The 26,386-nt window shown below is 35.8% G+C and overlaps 1 protein-coding gene across 3 annotated transcripts in view; it reads left to right on the forward strand.

The window, feature by feature from the left end:
* Nucleotides 1-26,386, forward strand: part of DNAH14 (dynein axonemal heavy chain 14) — a 433,094-nt gene that overhangs the window by 233,584 nt on the left and 173,124 nt on the right. For all 3 annotated transcript variants that reach the window (XR_008916229.1, XM_056815999.1, XM_056816000.1), the window contains exons 43-48: nt 96-180; nt 8,673-8,929; nt 13,072-13,185; nt 14,772-14,927; nt 18,666-18,798; nt 21,224-21,282. Coding sequence is in view for 2 of the 3 variants with exons in the window: in XM_056815999.1 (XP_056671977.1) it covers nt 96-180; nt 8,673-8,929; nt 13,072-13,185; nt 14,772-14,927; nt 18,666-18,798; nt 21,224-21,282 (804 nt within the window). In the remaining variant the exon portion in view is untranslated. The remainder of the gene's footprint in view (nt 1-95; nt 181-8,672; nt 8,930-13,071; nt 13,186-14,771; nt 14,928-18,665; nt 18,799-21,223; nt 21,283-26,386) is intronic.

Here is a 26,386-nt window from a genome sequence, read left to right on the forward strand (position 1 = left end):
TGAAACTTAAATGGTCATAGTTTTTGGTTTGCAACTTAAATGATGGAAAATCTATTGACAGCTAAAAAACAATATTTTTATTTCCCTTTTTCCAGCTACTGAGTTGGATCTAACTCCAGCAAAAAGGACAATGAAATATTCTGTTCAATATAGACCTACAGAGCTTAAAGAAAAAAAAAGGTCAGTCACAGATTTATTTTGTGATGAATCAGTATACTCAAAGCATCTATTTCAGATTGGTTTACCATAGTTTTATCAGTCTTTTGCATAATTATCAAAGAAATCTTTCAATTATTAAGTCTAGTTATTGCTGTAATAAAGAGTTCATTGAATTCTGTTTGAATTCATTGGGTCAGGATCTCTTTATGAAAAACAAATAAATCATCATGAATTCTTTTGAGATTACTCTAGTCTTTGTTGTTGTTGTTGTTCAGTCATTTCAGTCATGTCTGACTATTCCTAACCCCATTTGGAGTTTTCTTGATAAAGATACTGGAATGATTTGCCATTTCCTTCTCCAGCTCATTTTACAGATGAGGGAACAGAGGCAAAGAAGGTTAAATGACTTGCCTAGGGTCACCCAGCCAGCAAGTGTCTGAGGCCAAATTTCAACTCAAGAAGTTGTGTCTTCCTGACCCCAGTACCAGTGCTCTATCTGCTGTGACACCTAGATGTCTTAGGACCTTATTAAATAATCGTATTAACTATTTTATTAAATTATAATTGCAGTGTATCAAATGATTCCTAGTTTCCTTTGGTGTTTAGGGAAATGGATCTATTAGGGCCACATGAGAAGAAAAGAATTTTATTTACTATCACCTATTACTATCACCTATATATATCACGAAGTCCTGAGAAAGTAATATCAGTTTTGCTTATAAATAAAAATGTGCTAGTAAATACATTTAACAACCAGCTGGAGTGGAGTTGGAGGAGCAGAAATGTATGCATAACCACATTTTAAAGTTTAATCTGCATTGTTAGCATCTTCTCCATCACTTTCTGAAGTTTAGACAATTAAAAAAACAATAAATGAAGCCCTGATTATATCGTTTGCTAAATTTCTTAGATATAAATGCTCACAATGAAAATTAAACAATAGGCTCTCTAGAGTCTATACAAGCTGATTGTTGCATGCCCTATAAAAATCTACCTCTAAATTAGATAACTATTACAAATAATTAAATTGTTAATCAGTATATATTTGTTTTCTATGTAACATATTCTGTGTATGCTATGTACGGTCATACTTGTTAATAAATATCAGTATAATGGATCATTTTAGAATCATTCAAAGATAAGAATCAAATAAAGATAACATTAAAAAGTACACCAAAGAACTGACCCCATTAAAAAGAGGAGAAGGGAGCATGCTTTAAGCAATTAAGAGGGACAGGTAGGTGGCTCAATGGATAGAGAGCCAAGTATGAAACTGAGAGGTCCTGGGTTCAAATCTGCCCTCAGTACTTCCTAGCTGTGTGACCCTGGGCAAGTGACTTAACCCCCACTGCTTAGTCCTTACCACTCTTCTTGCCTTGGAACTGATACTTAGTATCAATTCTTAGACATGAGGTAGGGATTTTTTAAAGGACTTAGGGAATATTTTTTTTTATTATTTGAATAACTCGAAGAACCTTTATAAGAAACACTATCCTATCTGAAACCCTTTGTAATATCTATGTAACCAAGAATCCATTTCCAGGTTATTTAGTAGTTTTATTTTTAAAGCATGCTTCTAATAAGTGTTGTGAAATGTTATTCAAAAAAGCATTGTCTTGTTACTCTTCTTCAGTCCATTTTCATCTAGACTATATCCAAGAGAAGTCAGGTCCTTCCTTATTAAACTCTGTGGCCAGAAGAATTAGTCAGGGAAGAGTCCTGAGTCAAGTAAACCAAAGCCAGGATCACAGAATCTCAGATTTATAAGGAAAACTAGAGACCCATTTGGACCAACCTGTTAATTATCTTTATAAAATATCCAACAAGTCATCATTTAGCTTTTGCTTAAAGATCTCCAGTGAAGGAGAGCCAGTTACCTCTTAAGGCAGTCCATTCCTCTTTGGGATAAATCTAATTGTTAGAAACCCCTCCATCATGTATCAGTCCTTCAAATACCCGAAAACAATATCATTTTCTCCCAAAATATTTCCTCTAGTGCTTAAAAAGGCCTAGTTCCTTCAAATTGATTACTCTCCTCTGGGCTCTTATCAACAGCCACCTTCCCCTCCAGCATCAGTACCTTTGTCATATGACCCCTAAACTCTAGAACAGAACTATCCAACACCAAGCTCCTACCAAAAGGACCAAGTTCAGGACTAAAGACTCAGACAGTGTACCTCTTGTTTCCAGGATTTCAACAAAGAAAGAACTAAGAGTTGGCGTAAGCTCCCTTCTTACCTAGTACTTAAAGAAGAACTATTTGATCCTTCTACCAACACAAAACTAATGAGAATGAAGCACTGTGCCCTAGTCAAAATATACTATAGCCTATCCCACAGCCCTCCCAATTCCAGTGATACAGAATCCCTAGCTCCCCAAGAAAAACCATTTCCTTCCCCTACTATGACTTTCCATTTTCTCATCCCCATCCCCAACCACTATAGCCCTAATCCAACTCTACCTAGCTCTTCCAGTATATTCCCTAAAACTCATTGTATTGTTAATAACTCCCCTTCATCTAAGAACTCTCCTTTTCCTGTACCATCCATTGTTTTGGTGCTCACAGAGATCTCTATGCTACCCCTAACCGAAAGACATTTTCTATGACCTTCCTTCCCAGTATTCCCACTTTTCCTCCCCACCCTTCCATTTTCATATCATCTGACACCATGATCCAAGAAAAAAAAAAGAATAGATATACTCTGTGGCCACTTCTAGGTCTTCTACCACCATCATTCCTCGCCCTTTCTATTTCTATTCAAATTTATCATACTATCCAAGTGCTTAAGACAGCTAAACAACTGGTCCTCAAGTTTTTCTCCCTTGCTTTTCAAGGAACTTAAATCCTGGATCCTAGTCTTCTTCTTCACCTTAATCCCCTGGCCAAATTCATTTAGATGAAATTTAATTAACATAAATGCAAATTCTCATGTTGGATTTTTAAAATCATCTTAGGCTGTGTTCATCAAAGCATAGTTTGTAGAACAAGTGAAGTACTGAGTGAGCATACTATACTTTTCCTTGACTAATCAATCCAACAAGGATCTATTATATACATAGCAGGTACAACATTAGCTCTATAAAAAGCCAAAAAAATTTTAATTGTTTCCCATCTCCAAGAGTTTATATTCCATTGGAAAGATGTAATATGTAAAGAGTTATATACATGATATTTGTGAGGAAGGAAAGAAGACTAGAGAGATCAGGAAAGATGTCCTGAAATAGATAACACATAGACTGAAATGAACATAAGGAATTGGGAAGGAGAGCAGTGAAAAAGGAGTGTCATGGGAATAACCTATAAAGAGGCAGAGAGATGGAAAATTGAATGGCAAGTTTGGAAATTACATATAACTTGAAAAGAATACACACTTGGTGAAGGGGAAAAGTGAAAAATAAATTTGCAACTAAATTGTGAAGATTTCTGAATGCTAAGGTGAGGAGTTTAAATTTTAGCCTCGAGGCAACAGATAGTCACTGGAGATTCTCAAGAAAGGAAGTGATGTGTTCAGAGTTGTGCTTTAAAAGAATAGTTGAGAGGAGAGGCAGAGCTAATATGACAGCTTGGTAGCAGGAACCTTCTGAATCTCCTTCCTACTGATCATTACAAAGCATCTCAAAGGGACAGAAATCAAAATCAGATGAGTAAAGGGTCTCTCCCACAGGATACAGCCTTAAAGGTAGGCAGTGTTTGGGGATTGCCAAGCTATAAGGTGAAACTGTACTTATCAAAGGGCAAGCTGATCACCCCTCCCCCACACCACTTCACACTCCAGAGTCAGAGTGAGGGGCAGAGCAATCTCTAAATTATTAGGGGCTGGCTGAAAGCACCATAGACTTATTCCCTGAGGGCAGTGTAATGCCTTGGCCGCAAGAATTGAGACCTGAGGCTGAAAAGCATGGAGCATGAGCAGCCAAGCATGGTGCAGAGATTGGGCAGATACAGGACTAGACACAGCCGAAACAGTAGGGGCTGAAAGATAGCCTCAGGGATAAATGCTTTAAAGCACAGGGCACAAAGAACATCACATTACCTCTCCTCACTCGGGCTTCTGACTGGGAAGTAAAAAATGCTACCAAGGCAAAGTCCTGCAAAACAGAAGCTAAGACAGCATTCAACATGCAGGAATCCCAATCTACTACTGGCAAAAGAAATAAACAGCAGCAAAAATAATAAAATTAAATAAAATTAAAAATTAAAAAATAAACTCTTGACCCTGTATAATTTCTATGAAGAAAAAGAGCAAAATATAGAAGCAATAGCATAGAATGAAAAGCAAATAAACATATTCAAACTCTGCCCCCCCCCAAAAAAAAAGGAAATTGGTCACAAGCTCTCGAGGAACTCAAAAGGGAGTTCAAGAGACAACTAAGAAAGATAGAAGAAAAATGGAAGAAAAGTGGGAAAAAGAAATGAAAGTAATACAAAAAAAGAAAATAACAGATTAAAAGACAAAATTGCCCATATGGGAAAAGAGGCACAGAAATCAAATGAAGTAATAACCAAATTGGAGACCAGAACTGACCTGCTAGAAGCTATGAAAAGCAGGATAGACTAAACAAAAAAAAAATCAAAAGATCTTAGCTAAAAATCAGTCCTTACAGAATAGAATTGGCAATTAGAAACTAATGCTCTCACAAGACAGCAAAAATTAATAAAGCAAAATCAAAAGAATGAAAAAATAGAAGAAATATGAAATATCTCATTGAAAAGACAACTGACCTGGAAAACAAATCCTGGAGAGACAATTTGAGAATTATTAGTCTACTTGAAAGCCTGGAACAAAATAAAAGCCTTGACATTATATTACAAGAAATTATCCAAGAAAACTGCCTTGATGTTCTTGAATAAGGGGGCAAAATAGACATCAAAAGGATCCATAGATCACCACCTACATTAAGTCCCCAAAAGACAACCCCCAGGAATGTTATAACCAACTTCAAGAGCTTCTAGGCCAAGGAGAAAACATTTCAATAGGCCAGAAAGAAATAATTCATGTATCAAGGAGTCCCATTTAGGATTATACAGGATCAGGTAGCCTCCACACTAAAGGACCACAAGATTTGGAATATGATATTTAGGAAAGCAAGAGAATTGGGCCTCTAACTAAGAATCACCTACCCATTAAAACTGACTATATACTTTCATGGAAAAGTATGGGCATTTAACATAACAGAAGATTTCCAAGCATTCCTAAAGAAAACACCAGTACTAAATGGAAAATTTGATGTTCAAATACAAAATTCAAGAGAAACATGAAAAGGTAAACAAAAAAGGTGGGGAAAAAATTAAGGGCTTTAGTAAGGTCAAATTGTTTATGCTCCAATGTGGAAAAATGGTATTTGTAACTTTTAAAAATTGTTTTCATTATCATAATAGATAGAAGAATAGGCAGAGATTGTGGTTTTAAGTTGTTCAAGATAATATGTAAAAAAAAAAATAACTGGGGAGGGCACCAAAAGAAGAAGATGGTACAAAGAGAAACTTCAAGGAAGAAAAAATAGGATAAATTATACCACATAAAGAGGCACATGGTTGGGGTAAGGGGAGGGAATACTATAATAAGAAGGGGAAGAAGAAAATGGAAATAGATAATACTTAAACCTTACTCTCAGTGGAATCAGTTCTGAGAAGGAAGAACAACCAGATCTATTAGATAATAGAATTCTATCTTGCCCTAAAGGGAAGTTGAGAGGGAATAATGAAGGGGGTAGTGGGGGCAGGCAGTATTAAAAGGTAGGGAAAATTTGGTGGGGGGGGCAGTGATCAATAGACCTTAAAGAAAAATAAGAGTAGAATAAGAAGGGAGAGAGTGGGGGGGGGAGTAAAATAAGGAGGGGGTGGGAAGAAAGGGACTGATTAAAAGCAAAACACTGGTATAGAAGGAAATAATGAAAGAAGAAAGGACAAGACTAAAAGAAGAAATCAAAATTATAGGGAAGACACTAGTGATAATCATAACTATGAATGTGAATGGGATGAACTCACCCATAAAACAGAACCAGATAACAGAGTAGATTAAAAACCAAAATCTTGTGAAAATAGAATAATATATCTGTCAGATCTTTGAGAAAGAAAAGAATTTAAGACCAAGCAAGAAATGGAGAATATTATAAAATGTAAAATGAATAATTTTTGACTACATTAATTTAGAAATGTTTTGTACAACAAAACTAGAAGGGAAGCAACAAATTGGGGGGGATCTTTATAACAAAAACCTCTGACAAAGGTCTAATTTCTCAAATTCATAAGGATCTAAGTCAGTTGTACAAAAAAATCAAGCCATTCCCCAATTGATAAATGGGCAAAGGAAATGAATAGGCAATTCTCAGATAAAGAAATCAAAACTATTAATAAGCACATAAAAGTGTTCTAAATCTCTTATAATTAGAGAAATTCAAATCAAAACAACTCTAAGGTACCACCTAGCAGATCAGCCAATATGACAGCAAAGGAAAGTAATAAATGTTGGAGAGGATGTGGCAAAATTGGTACACTAATACATCACTGGTGAAGTTGTGAATTGATCCAACCATTCTGGAAGGCAATTTGGAAATGTGGCCAAAGGGCTTTAAAAGTCTGCCTGCCCTTTGATCCAGCCATACCACTGCTGTGTTTGTATCTGGAAGAGATAATAAGGAAAAAGACTTGTATAAAAATATTCATAGCTGAGCTCCTTGTGATGGGGAAAAATTGGAAAATGAGGGGTGTCCATCGATTGAGAAATGACTGAACAAATTGTAGCATCTGATGGTGATGGAATACTATTGTGCTGAAAGGAATAATGAACTGGAACAATTTCATGTGAACAGGAAAGACCTCCAGGAATAGATGCAGAGCAAAAGGAGCAAAACCAGTAGAACATTGTACAGAGACTGATACACTGTGGCACAATTGAATGCAATAGACTTCTCTACTAGCAACAATGCAATGATCCAGGACAATTTTGAGGGACTTGTAAAAAAGAACACTATCCATAACCAGAGAATGAACTGTGAGAGTAGAAACACAGAAGAAAAACATATGATTGATCATATGGTTCTTTGGGGATATGATTGATGATGTTGACTTTAAATGATCACTCTATCATAAATATTAATAATGTGAAAATAGGTTTTGAACAATCATATATTTAAAATCCAGTGGAATTGCTCATCAGCTCCAAGAGGGGGAAGGGAGAAGGAGACAGAAAGAACATGAATCATGTAACCATGGAAAAATATACTAAATTAAATTAAAAATTAAAAAATTAAAAATAAACACCCGAATCCTACCATATGTTGTCTACTGTTGTAGATGAGAGAATGGGAAAAGCCTGCGGCAGAGAAACACACATGAGGCAGGTAGACATACACAGGGTAAAGGAAAGAGTCTGGAGAAGAATTTATTGAGCATCAACTGAGAACAAGATGGCAGGAGTCTCACCCATGATATCTGCCAAAGTCAAAGTAAAAATAGATCTGAACAAAAGAGATAAGGAAGGTAATTATATCCTGATAAAAGGTAGTATAGAAAATGAAGAATTATCAGTACTCAACCTGTATGCACCAAATGGTAGAGCACCCAAATTTTTAAAGGAGAAACTATTGGAGCTTAAGGAGTAAATAGACAGTAAAGCTATACTAGTGGGAGACCTCTACCTTCCTCTATCAGGTCTAGATAAATCAAACCAAAAACAAAAAATAAGAAAGAAGTAAGAGATGTTTAAAGAAAGAAAAAAGAAGTAAGGGACCCAAAGTAATGCAATGAATAAAGGCTGCAGAGAGATGGGTGTCAGTATAACATAAAGAAAACTTCTGGTAATAAGTTGACAAGGTAACAAGTTTTGCTTTTCAAGAGAAGACTAGATGACCTTTTCTACAGTCTTTTGCAGGAAGAATTCTGTTCAGGTAAAGGTTATATACTAAGTGACCTTAATACCATCTTACCAACTGAAATTCTATAAGCTAGGAAAAAGAAATTCAAAATAGTGACTTTTTCTTAATTATTATCTTTTTACACAAAAACCATTAAAATTAGTATAGATTCGAGTTAGTAGACTGAGCTAATGAGATTGAATAAGGCTTGAATTAAGATCCCAACTCTGAGTATTGGGAGATGGTAAACAATTTGATTGGGGTCATACATGTATTGATAGAGAGAATCTGAACAGCAGGAATTCCCTTTATTGGCACTGAAAAAATCAAAGATGCCTCATTTTTGCATATTTAAAAATCAAGTTTCATCTTAGAAGAAAAGAAAACCCAAAATTTGCAAATGTTATCAAAAGAGATGAAATTGTAAAGATTCAAATATTCCTTTAATGTAATATGTTACCTTTTGAATAAGAAATAATTGCCAAACTTAAGTTTTCGTAAATATATTTTGATTGTTTTTTTCTTAATTCCACATAAATATTTAATGATGGTATTTTTAAGCAGAAGTATATATCTAAGTAAATTAGTAAGTTGATTTCTCCATCATTCTTTCATGCCTTCTCTTTGCTTCCTAATCCTTTCATTCCCTACTTTAGTATGCCTTTCAAAAAACAATTCAATCGTGAAGAGTCAAAGTGGTTTCTCCAGAGATATCCTGAAAAATTGTGCATAATGCTCGATAAGATTTTTGTATTTGCATTTACTTGGGCTTTTGGAGGAATTTTGAAACGTGAAGATGAACACGAAGATGATGTTCTGTTAGGTTCGGGGTATGGAGTAGCAACCCTCCGGAAAACAACCTATGATTTTGACAACCTTGTTCATGAATTATTTGAAGGAGATCCACCATATGGTATGTTCTGATAAATGCATAGAATTAAAATAGGAAAGGCATGCCATTTGACCTTTGTTTTCAATTGATTTTAAATCTTAAGTAAAAATCTGTTTATATTTGGGCATAAATATCTTTTAAAATTCATTATTTTAGTTAAACAAAAATGAGGGGATTGGACTTACTAGTTCAAAATCTAGTTCCTTTCTAGTTCAAAATCTAATCTCATCAACAAATCAACATGGTGGCCACAACAGGCACTAAATGCAAATTCTCTACTTGTAGTACCTTATCTCTTCATTGAAAGGAGGAACATGCCTTTCATCTTCTTTTCTCCAAAACAGATCACTTCAATTACTCATTTTACTTCTTTTTAGTAATTTTTTCCTTTTAAAATAGGAAGAATAAAAATGTGAGCAAATCAATAATTATATAAGTTTCCTAAATGTCTTATCTCTTCTTCAGCTAACTGAAAATTATCAGATAATTACAGGGGGTGCTAATGACACAAGTAAATGTCTGTCTCATGCCAAAGTAGGGCAGCCAAATGTGGATTTTGAATGAATAAATATAATGAACTCTTATTTGCAAATGATAATAAGACACCAAACTAGATAATAAAAGATGGTAGCTGATTTTTTTTAAATAATATTTTACTTTTGCCCATTAAAAACTTTAAAGATTGAGCCAAAAGTGCTTAGATTTAATTTCCTGATCATTATCTGAATCTTCTATTTTTTTTTAATCTGACAAAAACCTGCTACAGGAATAGCTGGGTGACTCAATGGAGAGAGAAATAGGCCTAGAGATAGGATGTAGAGTTTAAATCTGACCTCAGACATTTTCTAGCTGTGTGACCTTGAGAAGTAGCTTAACCCCAATCACCTGGCCTTTACTACTCTTCTGCATTGGAAAGGATAATTGTATCAATTCTAAGATAGAAGGAAAAAAAATTTTAAATAGCTGTATAGCTGTCAGATTCATGTCAGCCTTTCCTTTGGCAGCTTCTCTGAAGGCTATAAGCTGGCAATATAGTGGGGGGAGTAACATTTTGGAAGATATCTTCAGGAACAATTTGCCACAAATCCAACTATACCACACCAAGGTATTATAAATGGATCTCCTGGGTCACTGACATCATCTTGCATCTTATTGGGGGAAAAAATCATGATGAGAGTAAAGTTTTAGGTGGATCCATGAGTTTCTAAGCTCAGAAGTCATTTGCAACTATTCTCTCCAAAGTTACAAATTTTTTCCTCTCTGAGTTTTTCTGACATCACTTCCTTTTTGTTCTTCTCCCCACTGTCTGGCCACTCCTTTTCAATCTCCTTTGCTGATTCTTCATCCATATTGTTCCCCCTAATTGTAGGTGTTCCTCAATGTTCTATCCTAGTCCCCTTTCTCTTTTTTTTTCTCTATACTCTGTCTTCCATGAGCTTTATTATCTCTTTGCAAAAGACTCCCAGGACTAAATCTATCTAGCTTCAGTCTCTCTCTTGAGCTTGAGTCTTACATTATCAACTGTCTATTCATCATTTTGAGCTGGATGTCCAACAGGCATCTGAAACTCAACATGTCTAAAACAGAACTCTTCCTATTCTCCAAAACACCTAAACATTTTCTAAGCTACGCTATTTCTGTTGAAGCTGTCCTTTCAGTCACCCTCATTCAAGACCTCGTTGTCACACTGGACCTCTCACTCTCTCTCATTGCCTATATTCAATCAATAACCAAATCTCATCATTTCTACCCATCAATATCTCTCACATCCGTCCTCTTCTCTGCAGCCACACAGCTAGCACTCTATTTCTGGTTCTCCTGCTCTCAAGCCCAGCTAGTTCAATAACCTCCTCACTGACCTCTCATTCAAGTTTCTCCTCCCTCCAATCCATCCTCCAGTTTCCCGAGTGATCTTCCTAAATCACAGAGCTAACCATGGCACTTTTCTACTCATTAATCTCACGATTTCCTCCAATATCAAACATAAAATCTTGTTTGGCAGTAAAAATCCTTCACAACCCGGCCACAGCCTACCTTTTCAAGTTAATCATAATTCACTCCCCTTCACACACTCTGAAGAGCTAACATTTATAGAGTGCTTTACGGTTTGCAAAGTGCATTACATATTTCATTTTATACTCACAATAACCCTGGGAGATAGGTGCTATTAATATCACCATTTTAGACATGAGAAAACTGGGGAAGACAGTGGTTAATGGCAAATGACTTGCCCAGGATCACAGACTATTCTTATATTTTAAAATAATTTAAATTAAATTAAATTAAATAATTTAAATTAAATTAAATTAAATGCCTAATAAGATCTGAGTGCTTAAGGTAGAATTTGAACTCAGATCCTTTTCTGACTCTGAATGCATTGTACTTATCTACTATACCTGTTAGTTTGCTCTCCAGCTGAGCTGAGCTGAGCTGACTATGCTTCCCACATGCTATCTGCCTCTCATCTCCATTCCTTTTTTAAAAACTTTCTCTCCTCACCTCTCCTTCTTATCTTCCATAATAGCTTAAAGTTAACTATCATGTTCTTCCTATCCCCTGAGAGTTCTTCAGGCTTATATCCTTTTGGGGAAGACAACAGTAAATTAATAGGCACATACAGTATATATAGAGAGAAGATGAAAGATAAACTGATAGGAGGACTGGGACTGTGGCATGTAAGTGGAGTATTGAAGGAAATCAGTAATTCTAAGAGGCAGAGGAGGAGAGCTCTCCCAGAGTAATGGATGGACAATGAAAAAGGAACAAAGATGAAAGATAGACTATCTTGTTTAGGGAGCATCAATCAAGGTCAGTATAGGTAGACTGTAGAATTGTGGAAGGGAATAGATCATGTGGAAAGTGGGAAAATAGAAAGAGTTTGTAAAGAGTTTTAAATGCTAAACAAATGGCTCTTTATTTGATATTGGAGTTAATAGAAAGCTATTAGGACTTGATGAATTTAAGGAGCTTAATATGATTAAACCTGTGCTTTAGGAAAATCACTAAGTGAAGAGATTGATGTGAGGAGAGAATTGAAGCAAACATCAATTAGAAGCCTGTTGAGACTGTCTAAGAAAGAAAAGAACTAAGCTAGTATTTATGTGTGGAGAGGGAAGGGGTTGACCTTAAAGTTAACTATCATGTTCTTCCTATCCCCTGAGAGTTCTTCAGGCGTATATCCTTTTGGGGAAGACAACAGTAAATTAAAAGTTAGTTTATATTTAAACTTACTACTTGTGAATTTGGTATGTATTTTAGAAAAAGCTTGTTCACTTTTATTAATTCAGCCAGCAATCATAATTTATCAATATCTATTGTTTTAAACTGTTTAAATTTATTGTTTTTAAAAATAATGGTGTAGTTTTCCATTGATTCAGGAGTAATTACTCTATATCTGGCAAACTAAATTTTAAATGTTTTGTTTTATTATTATGACACTTAAGATATACTTTTAATGAATACTTATTTGATTTTAATAGTTATTTTAAATAATCATTAATAACCATTATAATCTTTATAATGGTGTGAGATATACAAAGTACTTTACATACATTATTTATCTTACAGAATAAGATATGTAATAAAAAGTCATTTTCAAATATATTTCCAATAATTCCTAAAATACATGCCATAAATGAACCTTTGACGGAAGACAATCATAGTGGGAGAAAGTATGTGCTTTGGACTAAGAGGATGCTGGGTTCAAATCGTACTTGGGATAATTAGGTGGCTCAGGTGAAGAGAGTGCTAGGCCTATGCCTAATAAGATCTGAGTTCAAAGCCTTCCTCAAGGCACTTACTAGCTGTGATCCTTGGCAAAACATTTAACTTCACTTTGCCTTAGTTTCCTCATCTGTAAAATGGAGATAAGAACATTACCTATTTCCCAGGGATATTGTAAAGATCAAATGAGATGATATTTGTAAAGTGCTTACCACAGTAGCCTCGCACACAATAGGCACTATATGCTAGCTGTTATTATTTCTGATGCTTGCTACCTATATGACCTTAAGCAAGTAGCTTATCTCCCTGAACCTCAATTTCTTCAATTGTAAAAAGAGTGGGTTGGACTAGATGGTCTCTAAGAGCCCTATCAGCACTAGGTATATAATCCTGTAATCCTTTTTCTTACTTTTTTTCCCCTCTCTTTCGAATATTTTTAGGCATCCGCTTGCCAATGGGAGAACGCTCTGTCTTTGGTTACTTTGTGGACTTACAGAGTTGTGATTTCGTACCCTGGTCAGAATTAATTCCTCCTTCAGACAGTTTAATGGAAAGTAAGATTAATTATGATTATACATATATTTAGCATTCATGTAGTACTTTAAAGTTTGCAAATACCTTTACAAATACTTTCTTTTTGTCCTCACGTCAATCCTAAGTGCAATTACTACCCTCATTTTACAGATAAGGAAATTGAGGTAGACAGGGGTTAAGTGACTTGCTCAGGGCCACACAGTTAGTAAGTGTTTGAAGCTCAATTTGAACATAATTCTTCCAGATGTTGTGTTCATTCTCATTCAACTGCCTCACCCAGCTTTTATTTTCATTTTTGTCTAAGAATGCTAAATTAATAACTTATTAAATTATTAAATTAATAATTTATTAATTAATAAATTAATAAGTTTTTAAACACAACTACGGAGAATTGCTTGATATCTTTGTATACTAAGCTTATTGTTGAGTTGTTTTTATTTTATACTTAGATATGATTAAAAATTTATATTCTAATAAGCTTGCTTTATCCCTAGAAGCTCTCTGAGCGAGAAAGGTTATAAACCATCAAAGATTCTCTAGTGCATTGATAATTTATGAAATTATGAAATGGAGGCAGGTATGTCTTCTTTCACTATTTGCTAGGAAAGACCACAACTGGCAGTGAGAAATAGGATGTCAATGACACTTTAATTAGCTCCCAAGGGTACAGAGACAAGTGGCAAAAGGGCCAAAGAGATAGATGGCTTAAGGACAAGGGATGGGCACTGAGGCTCCCCAAACCCATGAGAAGCCTCAAGGTAGGAAGATAGAAAAAGGATAGAATTTTGGATACCGCGAGGGGTGTGGTGGAGCCAAGTTATAGATATGAGGTGGCAGAAATGAGTCAGAAACCAGGCCTTATTGATTATAATAGGGCCACAGCATAACCCCGATCTTAAGATGTCGCAGAGGCATGATCCATCCTGAGATCCAAAATTAATACCACACAGGTCAGAGACATGATAGAGAAAAGAGAGTGCCTGGCCAAAAGCCAGGTCCCAGGTGTGAGAGGTAGATAAGGAAAGGAATTAAAGATGGAGCTTGGCCCAAGCTCCAGCAAGGACAGACATCAGTGAGAGCTAAGATCCGAGAGAGGGCGAAGCTTGCTGTGGCCCTGTATTTAATCTCCTTGATATGCAAATATACGCAATACATAGGGATGATTATCATTGGTTAATGACAAGGTATAGGTGTGGTTTCTCTTAGCCAGGTGAGCACAAAGAAACCTGTTTTCCCGCCTCACCTGGGGGAAGCTGGGATCAAGGGTCAAAGGCTTTCCCAGCCATGCACAAGACTGAGCATGCTCTCTTCTAAGCCACTCTGTATATACTGTTTCCCTTGTCCCTAGATAGGGGTGGACTGCTACAGGCACCATGAAGAATTGCCTTTTATGAGAGAAACTCACCAGAATAGTGTAGCATCTAAGATAAAAGCAGATGTTTCCAATAATTTATTTCAGTTTTGTCTTTTTCATGTATCAACGATTTTCTAATCTTTCTGATATTACTTCAACATTTAAAGATTGGGTTTGTGTGAATTTTTTCCTTAGAGACAGGTTTAAAATGTACCCCAAAATCACTTTTTTCTTTTTTCTTTTTAAATCTAGAAAATTCAAATTCTGGTTCAAACACATCCCTGGATAATATACTGAAGTTTAGTGACTCTATAGAATTTAATCATCATTTTTCTACTAGAGATACGGTGTCTTTCTCCTTTTTGATGAGTTTTCTTATCAAGAATAGATATCCTATACTAATTGCAGGTAATAATAAAAATGAATTCAAATAAAACAAAACTATAGTTAATGCTAATAAAAATTTGGGTATAAGTGATTTAAAATACTATTACAAGATAAAATGTTTTATAAATACAGCTTCAGAAAGACATTCTCATATTTGTGTTGAATTAAAGGGAAAGTTAAAACACTATTTATTGAGGTAAGCATAAAAATTCATTTTCCTTTAGAGTTTAATTATAGCCCACGGTGCTTTAATTTTCTTAAAGCTGCTATGTTGAAAGCTGATAATATTTTGAATATTTCATTTGTCTTTAGATTGTCAGAGAATGAGTATAAATGACTGACATGTGCATATGACAAATGTCCACTTGAATAATTAGAAATTCCAAACTCCTTTTGTTACACCATAGCCTACTCTCCCTTTGCCTTACTCTCCTAAAGCTAATCTTTATCTTTACCAGGCACCCCAATCCTGCTATCCTCTGAACTTTCCCAGGCCTTGCCCTAGCCTCCTCCCTTCTCAGCCCTCAGGCTACATTTCATCTCTACACCACTGGTGCTCTTTCAGCCCAGGATTACTTCTACCATCTACCTTCTCCACTTCTATTCATATGGAGCTGTAAGAACTAGTGCAACAAGTTAATGGGGTATCTACAAATTTGGATTATCTCATCCAAATAGATCTTCTCTATGGCAAGACAATCTTTTTATTTCTTCCTAATTATATACCCCAAGTCCCATAGGAGTTTTCCAAGTCTTCTCTCCTCCCTTCAAGCCTCCCACATCATCCATCCTTTACTTCTACTCCCTGTCCATACCTTGCTGTATATACTTTGCTGAGGAAACTGAGACCATTCTCTGTGAGCTCCCAGAGTTCATAACTTCTTATCATCCTTCATTCTGCCTACTTTACTCCAGTCTGTGATGAAGTGATCTCTCTTCTCCTGGCTAAGGCCAACCCCTCTTACTGTGTGCATTCCCTCCAGTCATGTCTAATAGATTATACCCACAATTACACCCCTTTTCTCTTTTACCTATAATCTATCTATAGCTTTTGATTCTGTTTTGGCTATCTATAAACATATCCAAGTAATCCTCATCTTGAAAAAGTCCTCACTAGACCCTACAATCCCCAGAAGCTGTTATTCAATATCTCTCTGCTTTCATAGCCAGATTCATAGAAGAAGCTGTCAGTACCATTTCTTCAACTTCTTTTCCTTAACTTCCCAACTCTTTACATTCTGGCTCTTGACTTCATTACCCAATTGAATCTGTTCTCTCCAAAGTTATCAATGACTTCTTAATTAACAGATCTGATGGCCTTTTCTTAATTTTTTCTCTTCTTCACCCTCCTGGCACTGTTTAATATTGCTGACCCTCTCCTCTGGGATACTCTTTCTTCTCTAGGTTTTTATTTTCTTGTGTCCCCTCCTACCTATCTGGTCTCTCCTCAGTCTTCCTAAATCTATGTATCTAGCCCTAGTGTCTTTCTAGAGCTATAATCACAAATTTCTGACTGCCCAGTGGGTCTTTCAAATTACATGTCTGGTAGGCATCTCAAGACTCAAGAGAAATCACAGAATCACAAGCTTTTTAGAGTTGGAAAGAATCTCAGAAGACACCTAGGACAATCAATGAACAAAGAAATTCCCATAGAAACAAACTAACAAATGTTCAAGCTACTGCCTGAAGACCCTCAATAAAGAGGACCTTTCCATCTCTAAAAGAAGATCATTCTATTGCTGAGCAATTTGAAGTATTAAGAAGTTTTATCTGACATCAAACCTTAATTGGTCTCTTTGCAATTTCCACCCACTGCTCCTAGTTCTGATTTCTGGGAGGAAAAGGAGGAAGTCAAGTAGTTCCTCCATATGACAGCGCTTTGAGTCCTTGAGGACAGTTATGTTTTCTCCTGTGAATCTTCTTTAATCCAGGTTCAAGATGCCCAATTTCCTTCATATGATCTATGTATAACCCAAGGGAATTGCTCGCCAGCTCAGGAAGGGGGGAGGGAAGAGGGGAGGGAAAGAACATGAATCATGTAACCATGGAATAATATTCTATTTTTAAAATTAGCTAGCCTTCTTAATTTTTAAAAAGAAATATTTACTGAGGAGGTATAGTAATAAGAGTTGCTACAAAACATCACTCCTAAAAATTTGTGGCACTCTCCCACAAGGACATGTGGAGAAATACAATGGAAAGTATGCCCCATCATAAGTGGCAAAGAGGAGAGCTCACAGCTCCTGGTTTCTGAAAGCCCTTTCTTCCCCTTCATAGGGCATTGATCATAAAGTTCCTGTTTAGCAGAGTATAGCTTTTCTGCTGGGTTCTTTAAACCTTATCCTTGGTTCCCAATGCAGACATTGCTACCTATTCCAGCTGTTCTGGGGTTTCTACTAGGACACCAATATGCTGATTGAGAGTCCAATATCCTCTGGGTCCTTTTAAGCTCACAAGATCTTCCTCTAGTCCAAAGAGGGAGGAAGAGATCAAGATCAAGACTAAGACTCAGACTTTCCTCTCATCTCAAGTGACTGCTTCTCAGGAACTGGAATGGAGGCTTCCACCACTAAGTTTCCAGGCATGGAAATCTCCAGTTTCCAAAGTGGGTTACTATTTTATAGAAAATCCACAGGGCATGAACAGATTTTCTTCCCAGTACAAATCCACAAATTGTACTATTTCATCCAGGAGCTCTCAAGGACTTCTAAACCAAAGGTCTCTTTACACTTAGTCTGAAGTCTGTGATTTAGTTAGAGATATCTGGGCTTTAATTATACCTAGGTCACACCTCTGACTTACCTGACAAGAGTATCAGCATCTTCTCATTGCCAAGTGGGAGTGGGAAGTGAAGGAGGTGTTTAACCAATTGAATTAACTCCATGTACTTTGTACAATTGTTATTATTATACTGATGTTCTAGGGTTCTTCCAGCCAATCATGCTTTGCCCACAACGTTATCTTCCACTTAGATTTATGCTACACTAGCAATAGTAACAAATATCCCTGCCCTTCCTTCCTTATAATTATGAGGTTTGTGGTGAATGAGATAATTTATAAAAGCTCTCAGAAAAGTTAAAAGTACTATATGTGAGAGGTGTTATATTTTTATTACATTTAAACTATTCTATTTAGGGCAAAATAAAATGGCTTTGGATTTTTTCACTAAAATTGAGGAACTTGGGAAATTTTGGAAGATTTACCTGAAATGAAATCAAAGGCTATAATTCTTCACTTATACGAGGTTAAGTTTTGAGGTATCAGGCTAAGCTTTACCTTCTTGATTCATTCCATATAGAAAAGAATAGATATGAGCAGTACTATGTAACAAAGAGAAGTGGAGTCCTTCATATAGAACTAAAGGGTATAGAAAATATCTAAAAGATATCTAGGGGCATCTGTGCCAGACCTTGAGTCAGGAAAATCTGGATTTAAATCTGTCCTCAGACACTTTCTAGCTGTATGACCCTGGGCAAGTCACTTAACCCCAATTGCCTAGCCCTTACTGCTCTTCTGTCTTGGAATCCAAATTAGTATCTACTCTCAGACAGAAGGTAAGGGTGTAAAAAAAATAAAAGTGACTATCCACAGCCTTAAGATAAGGGTAACCAATTTCACATTTTTGCCTTGGGCTCAAAATTACATAGTTTTGAATGTTGAATAATAATTATTAAATTAAAATGTGAATTTTCTAAAATCTATTTGGCAAATCTTTTAGGTTAAAAAGAAGTTTAATATATATATATTTTTTTCTTTTAGGAGAGTCTGGTGTTGGAAAGACTGCTGTCATTACCCAAATGCTTGAGAGGCTTCAAGACTCAGGGGGACTAAATATAAGAGTTGGAACTATTTTAGGAGATGTTTTAATGTATAAGGAAATGAAACAATTAAGGTTGTATATGATCAACTCTAACCTTGCTTATCTTGCAGGAAAAAACCCAAAATAGTTCAAATATATGTGTGAAAGTCTAAGTTAATTTAAAAAGTTAGAGGGTTTTTTCAATCTAAAAAAAAAGTTCATAGTAGGATTCCTTTAAATTGTAAGATTTCCTAATATACTTAAAATATGATTCAAATTATAAAAATTCATTTTACATTCATATTTTGAGAGATGTACATGATATGTAAAACAAGATACATCTCTAAGTTTCATTTATATTTACTCAAACAATCATAGGAATCATATTAGACCTGGAAGGGGAATTTAGGCTCACTGAGTTTAAGTGACTTATACAAGGTCACAAAGCTAGTATGTGGAGTAGCCAGTACATACATTTAGGTTTAAAATAATATCTAGTCTCATTATGCCTAGACTGTTTACACACACTTGTATTTGCATTCATAGTACATGGTATATCATATTCTCTGAGAACATGAATAATAGTGAGAAAACCTGGTTTCCAGTTCTGTGCCACTAAGATCCATTTATGGAACCATTGCTTCATCTCTTTGCTTCAAATATGTTATCTGTAAGATAAATCCAACATATCCTCTCGTTAGTCAGGATGCTATTGAAATTAGTCTCCTGTTAGATGTACTAGGAATGAATGGACTATTGCAGGGAAATGCAAGAATGTCTAAAACTTCCTTCTATGTCACTGTTGGGAAAGGAAAGGAAAAACTGGACAGTGAGCAGAAAAGAGATATGACTTAAGTTGTCTTAGAATAAGAGAAGGAAGGAGTTTCCACTTGGAAATGTTGGCTAACTGCTCCAATAAAGTTACCCTCTTATAGGGTAACTGGTATGGTCACCTCTGGGTAATTGAAGCTCTTCTCCTGTCACAAAAACTGAAATCTGAAATAAATGGCTGCCATGTCCCACCTCCAGCTTAGACTACCACCAGAGCTCATATTCTACCCTCTGAGCTAGGACTACCCCTTTACTTAGAAAAAAAAGAGAAAGAAAATGTCATTATTTCTAACTCCTCTAGTAAAAGTATTATATAAATGCCTGAGAGCAAACCCCAAATCCTTCTCCACAATAAAAAGAAATGACAATGAGTTGAGATTCTCTTTTTGCTACTATTATGAAAATTTACTGCGTCCTAGGTAAGACTTTATATTACCTAGGTATCTATGTTTGTGTGTATGTGTATGTGATGACTATACTTGAATCTTCAGAGTTACAAAGCAAGAAAAAAGTGCAATATAAACAATTTTATGCATGGGAAACTTTCTTATTGATTGTCTTTTCAAAATGGAGAAGAATTTGTTCAAAGCAAGAGAACATATACACAAATTGTTAGATGGGAAAATGAGTCATATTGAAGAAATCTTTAATTTGAAAATGTTCCTGACCTAGATTAGATTCCTTTTGTTCTCAAAAATGATACTAAAAATCACATAAACTATATAAATCTATTGTTTAAGTCACCTGCTAGAGATTTACGTATGTGTGGAAATTGAGGTAAATGTAATTCTTATAAATTACAAATTAGTGAAGCCTTCATTGATAACACAATTATTTTAATTATATCAGTGTGAAGAAAAATTATTCATCATTTTCTTATATCAGTTAGAAACAAAAATCATTGTCTCCTGTTTTCATTTGGAGGGGACATTTTAACAGGTTTTTTTATAAGTAACAATTAAAATAGACAATATGATGTATGCCACCCTTGGATTCAAGAAGACCTGCATTCAGGTTCTTCATCTGACAAATACTGGCTCTCTGACTCTGGGCATTTACTCCCTCCAGGGGTATGGCAAAACCAGTTCTAAATGGTGAGAAGCACAATCATATTTTCAGTGTGAGCATCCACACTTCAGAAATAAGGAATAACTACAAATTGGGGCTTGATTTAATATTTTTGTTGATTTTCTAGACTTAAGAAAATGTTAATAATGCAGATTAAACTTTAAAATATGTGTGCATGAATTTTTTTTCTAGGGAACACATGCTTATTAAACATTTCCCATCATTCTTTGGTTTTGCTCTATAAACACTGCTTAAGCACAGTAGGAGGGCAGTAGAAGGCTGAGGAAAGGGAGTCATCACCAGACTGCAAGCCTGTTGACCATAGGGTATAATAGGAGTAACTACTGATATTTGTTTTGTGCTTTGAGATAAGGAAAGTGCTTTGCAACCATTATTTTCTTAGAGTCTCACAACAGTCCTTTTTGTATACCACTAGGCAACTTACAAGGACCACCAATTTCAAATTACTCATTTTTTATCTGCTTTTGTGGAGGAAGTTTCCAAGGCTAGACATTACCCACATTGATGAAATGATAGATTTTGATCCCTTTTAACTCACCAAAATAATAATAACTATGTAAATAAACTAATCATGATTTTTTAAATTGGATTTTAACAGCAAGCCAGGAACTTTCAGCATCTTACTTTCAAGCAACTTAAGTTCACCTTCTAGAGAAGGTATGTGTGGGAATTGAGGTAAATGCAATGAAATAAATACAGTGACATTCACTTCCCATTCTACCAACGTGCAAATCATTTGCCAGTAGTGGAATGTAACTAACAAACATTGTTTGATTTATAAGACAAATGGTTCCATTTCAGTCATTGATTATAATTTGAAAATATGTCACTGAAGTTTTCATAAGATAGTAAAATTTTCATGATCTTAAGTGATTATATTAATGCATCAAAAAATAACTAAAACATAATCAGATTAATTAAACTCATTTTAGCCCTATCTCCAAAGCCATCATGAAAGATTTTTGGCAAGGGGCGATTATCCTTATTCATGAGAAGCTCTTTAAAGGTATCGTAGGTCTAGAGTCAACTCAGTAATTTTTTTTCCTTAATGACTATTAAGCATAACTTACCTTAACAAACTTGCTTCATAATCTATTGACAGGTACAATTATCCTTACAATTATGAACATTTTCTTTAGGAACAATGACAATTTTACAGGTTTATTTCTAATTCAATTATATTTTATTTTCTGGTTTATATTCTCTTCCTCTCACTTCTCCAACCTCCTACAATTGAAAGAATGAGAAACACAAAACACCTGTGAAAAACATGTATAACTGGAGATGACTAGGTGGCTCGTGGATTAAGAGCCAGACCTAGAGATGGGAGGTCCTGGGTTCAAATCTGACCACAGACTTCCTAGCTGTGTGACCCTGGGCAAGTCATTTAACACCCCCCACACACACACCCTCATTGCCTAGCCCTTACTACTCTTCTTCCTTGGAACTAATACATAGTATTGATTCTAAGATGGAAGGTAAGGGTTTAAAAAACAAACAAAAACATGTATAACTAAAATAAATTCCTCCATTGGCCATAACAAAAATATTTTTTTTTCAGTCTGCACTCTGAGTTCATCATCTCTCTATCTGGAGATCTAGAGATGGTATATTTCATCCTGAGTCTTCTAGAATTGTGGTTGATCACTGTTAGGTCAGAATTCCAAAGTTCATCTTAGTTGTTTGTTATACAAACTGATCTTTTGATTCTGCTCACTTTATGTCAGTTCATATAAGTCTTCTAAATTTCCCTAAACTTGGCCCTTCATCTCTCTTACAACACAAGGGTATTCCATCACATTCAAATACCATGATTTGTTCGACCATTCCCCAATTGAAGAGTATTCTCTATGTTTCCAAACCTTTTACCACCACAAAAAATAATTGCTACAAATATTTTTTGTTTCTATGTGTTCTTTTCTCCTTTCATTTCTTTAGGGTATAAACCTAGTATTAATATCAATAGTACAAAGGATTTGATTGGTTTAATAGCTTTTGAACATAATTCCAAATTGCTTTGGAAAATAGCCGGACCAATTCACAGTTCTGCCAACATTTTCAGAGCACTTTAAGCCCATTCCTTTTGTTTGTTTTTCTGGGAAGGACGGAAGGAAGGAAGGAAGGAAGGAAGGAAGGGAGGAAGGAAGGAAGGAAGGAAGGAAGGAAGGAAGGAAGGAAGGAAGGAAGGAAGGAAGGAAGGAAGGAAGGAAGGAAGGAAGGAAGGAAGGAAGGAAGGAAACTTTATCATTTGTTTAAGTTAATAGGTTCATTGATCTAGTACTAAATAGGACCTTAAAAGATCATTTGGTCTAATCCTGATTTTACAGATAAGAGAACTGAAGTCCAGAGAGGTTAATTAGCTTGCCTTAGGCACAAATTTTTATAATCCCAAATTCTAGTATGGCCAATGATTAATAAATATCTTCTGAACATAACCAAGTTCTTTTCCTAGCATTCATCAAAAGCTTTAACGTGCCTGAAATTTTTACCAAAAAAATGCCACTCTTTCAGGGCTTAGTTTTTTTTTTTATTAGTTTCTTATTTTTACCTTAAATATCAAAATTGGAGAGCAGAACACAAAAAGAGGATTATATATGAAACTGTTAATCTACTTCCTCTTTCTTAGTAGTAGTCTCTCAGTAATCAAGGATGACGATTGTCTTTGTGCGCTTTCATCTATGATGTAGATGAGTGTGCACAAAAACACTTGTCCTCTTTCTTACTTTCTTTTAAAAACACACACACATAAACATGCACACATACACATTACAGCTCTACTTTAAAAACATCCTACTAGTCTGGTACCTTTTTCAGGACCTCCTTATGTTCTGTTCATTTTTAAAAACACAAAATTTAAAATGCTTTAATGACCCTCCTTTGCCTTCAATATTACTAAACACTGTTCTCCTCTCCTCTTCTCAACTTCTACTCCCAATTAAAAAACTAAGAGCAAGAAAGAACCTTGTAATTAATAAGGAATGAAATGAAACAAATTCACAGAGCAGCCATGTAAAAAAATGTAGGAAACTCAAGGTCATTCATGCCAGGATGCAGATAAGATAGTTCTTCATAGCTTTTCTGGAAATGTGGTTGGCCATTGCATTGATAGAGTTCTTAAGTCTTTCAAAGCTGGGTTTTTTCCCCCTTTTCAGTGTTGTCCTTGAATAAGCTGTTCTCTTGATTCTGCCCACTTCCCTCTGTACCAATTCATTCTACCTGGCATGCTTGGCAATCATTGCTTACATTGCAATAATATTCTATTATGTTCATATATTGCAATTTATTCAGCTATTCCCCAAATGAAGTGATGCCACTCTTTCTGTCCATCATCATCTACCTGCCCCTGCCACCACCTTCTATACATTTTTTTAAATTAAGTTCATCATTGAATTCACTGTGAATTGACTAGGGTTTCTTTAAATAGTACCCCAGAATCCCAGAATGTCACCATTGGATGCATGTCAGAGGCCGTCTCTTCCACTCCATTGCCTGACCATTTATCCCCTTCACAAGTGCTTTATATATAAGTGATTAAAAAGCCTTTGTTTGGAGGCTTCATGTAAGGGGGGAATCCTGGTGATGGCCATTCAATGTTTGTCTGACTCCAATTTTTAGACATTTTTTTCTGACATCAAACTGAACTTTGCCTCTCTGTAAGCACTGTAACCACTGAAAATTATATGCTCTTCATTGAACTTAACCCTTCATATGTGCAGATCTTAGCAGTGAGTCCGTCAATCAGCATTTATTAAGTGTCTACTATGTGCAGGTCACTATTATAGTAAGGACTGAGAATGCAAAGAAAAGCAAAAGAGAGCTCCTGCCCTCAAAGAGCTCACCATCTAAAAGGAGATAGCATGCAAACGACTATATACACACAAGCTATGGACAGGATCAACTGGAGATCATTTCAGATGGAAGACACTAGAATTCAGAAGGATTAATAAAGGTTTCTAGCAGAAGGTGGGATTTTAAGTGCGACTAGAAGGGAATCAGGGAAGCCAGGAGAGAGAGAGAGTGTTCCAGGCACAGGGGACAGCCAGTGAAAATGTCCAGAGTGGAAAGATTAAGTGCCTCGTGCCAAAAACAACAAGGAGGTGAGTATCGCTAGATTGAACATTATGTGAAGGAAATGGGATGGGAAGGAAGGCTAAGAGAGCAAGGTTTTAGAAAATTAAAAAGGGAGAGGGAAAGAGCACTCAGTTATAAAGATCTTTAAAAGTCAACTACATGCTTATGTATTTGATCTCTTGGAAATTATAGAAATAACCTCTGGAATTTATTGAGTGAGATACTGGTATGGCCACTCTTGTGCTTCCCTACTCATGGTGGGACATGCACTTTAGGGAAATTATTTTCACAACTGAGTGGAGAAAGGACTGGAGTGAGAGGCAAGGCTGGCAGGTTAGCAGACTATAGTATTCATCTAGGCATGGGATGCTTAGGGTGGCAATATCAGAGGTGAGAAGGAGGGAATATTTGAAAAATGTTACAAAGGTGAAATGAACAGGTCTTGGCAATAAATTGGAAGGAAGGTGTCAGGTAAAGCTAATGAGGATTCATAAGGATGATATTTAGGATGTTAACCTGAGGCACTAAAAGAATGGTGGTGCCCTTAAGAGTAATTGGGAAGAGGCAGCTAGGTGGTACAGTGAATAGAAAGCCACACCTGGAAATGGGAGGTCCTGGGTTCAAATTTGACCTCAGACACTTCCTAGCTGTGTGACTCTGAGCACGATACTTAATTCCCACTTCCTAGCCATTACCATTCTTCTGCCTTGGTACCAAAGCACAGTGTTGACTCTAAGATGGAAGGTAGGGATTTAAAAGGAAAAAAGTAATTGATTTAGAATGGGGAAGGTTTCAGGAGGGAGGAAGAAAGAGAATATCCTCATTTCCAGTATCTTTATAAGAAGAAATATATCCTTGATATATTCTTGATTATATATAGAAGCCAATCTTCTTGATATCATGAGTACTTTTAAAGTTCTGTATTGTATTTGAATACTCCAGTCTGGAATCATGTTCCCTCCAAATCATAGCAATATTTACTAGGTTAATTTTGCCTCCTTGCATTATGATCTGTAGTTCACATTGTTTGCTACTCAAGCATTTGTATATAATGATCTAAGACTGTCCCTTTTAAAAATATTTTCTTCAATATCTTGATCTATTTCTTCTTATGTGATATAACAACATTTATATAGCACTTTATGCACTGCAAACTGCTTTTTAAAATATCTCATCTTGCTTTCACAATAGCTTTGGAAAGTAGCTGTTATTATCAGTCCCATTACACAGTTGAGGAAATTGAGGTAGATAGTTATGTGGCTTGCTCAAAGTCATACAGCTAGCAAGTGGCTAAGGAAAACTGGTCGAGTCTTCTGTTCACTGTATCACCGAAAAAAATGTATTTTCCTGACTCCAGGCCCACTCTACCCACTGCACTACCTAGTTTCCCCATAACTAAGACCCAAAGGCCCTATTCTACTTCTCTGTAAAAGATGTGGTTGGACTCTGAGATTTCCTACAGATCTAGATCAATGTTCCTGTGAACCCATGATGAGTTTGCTTTTTAACAAGACGGATAGAGAGATAGACATAGATACATAGATAGATAGACAGACAGACACAGACAGGATAGATCGACAGACAGACAGATAGATAGATAGACAGTCAGAGATGGATAGACAGACAGGCAGGCAGACAGAGATAGATAGATAGATAAATAGATAGATAGATAGATAGACAGACAGACAGA

The sequence above is a fragment of the Monodelphis domestica genome, chromosome 2, assembly GCF_027887165.1.
Source record: "Monodelphis domestica isolate mMonDom1 chromosome 2, mMonDom1.pri, whole genome shotgun sequence".
NCBI lineage: Eukaryota > Metazoa > Chordata > Mammalia > Didelphimorphia > Didelphidae > Monodelphis > Monodelphis domestica.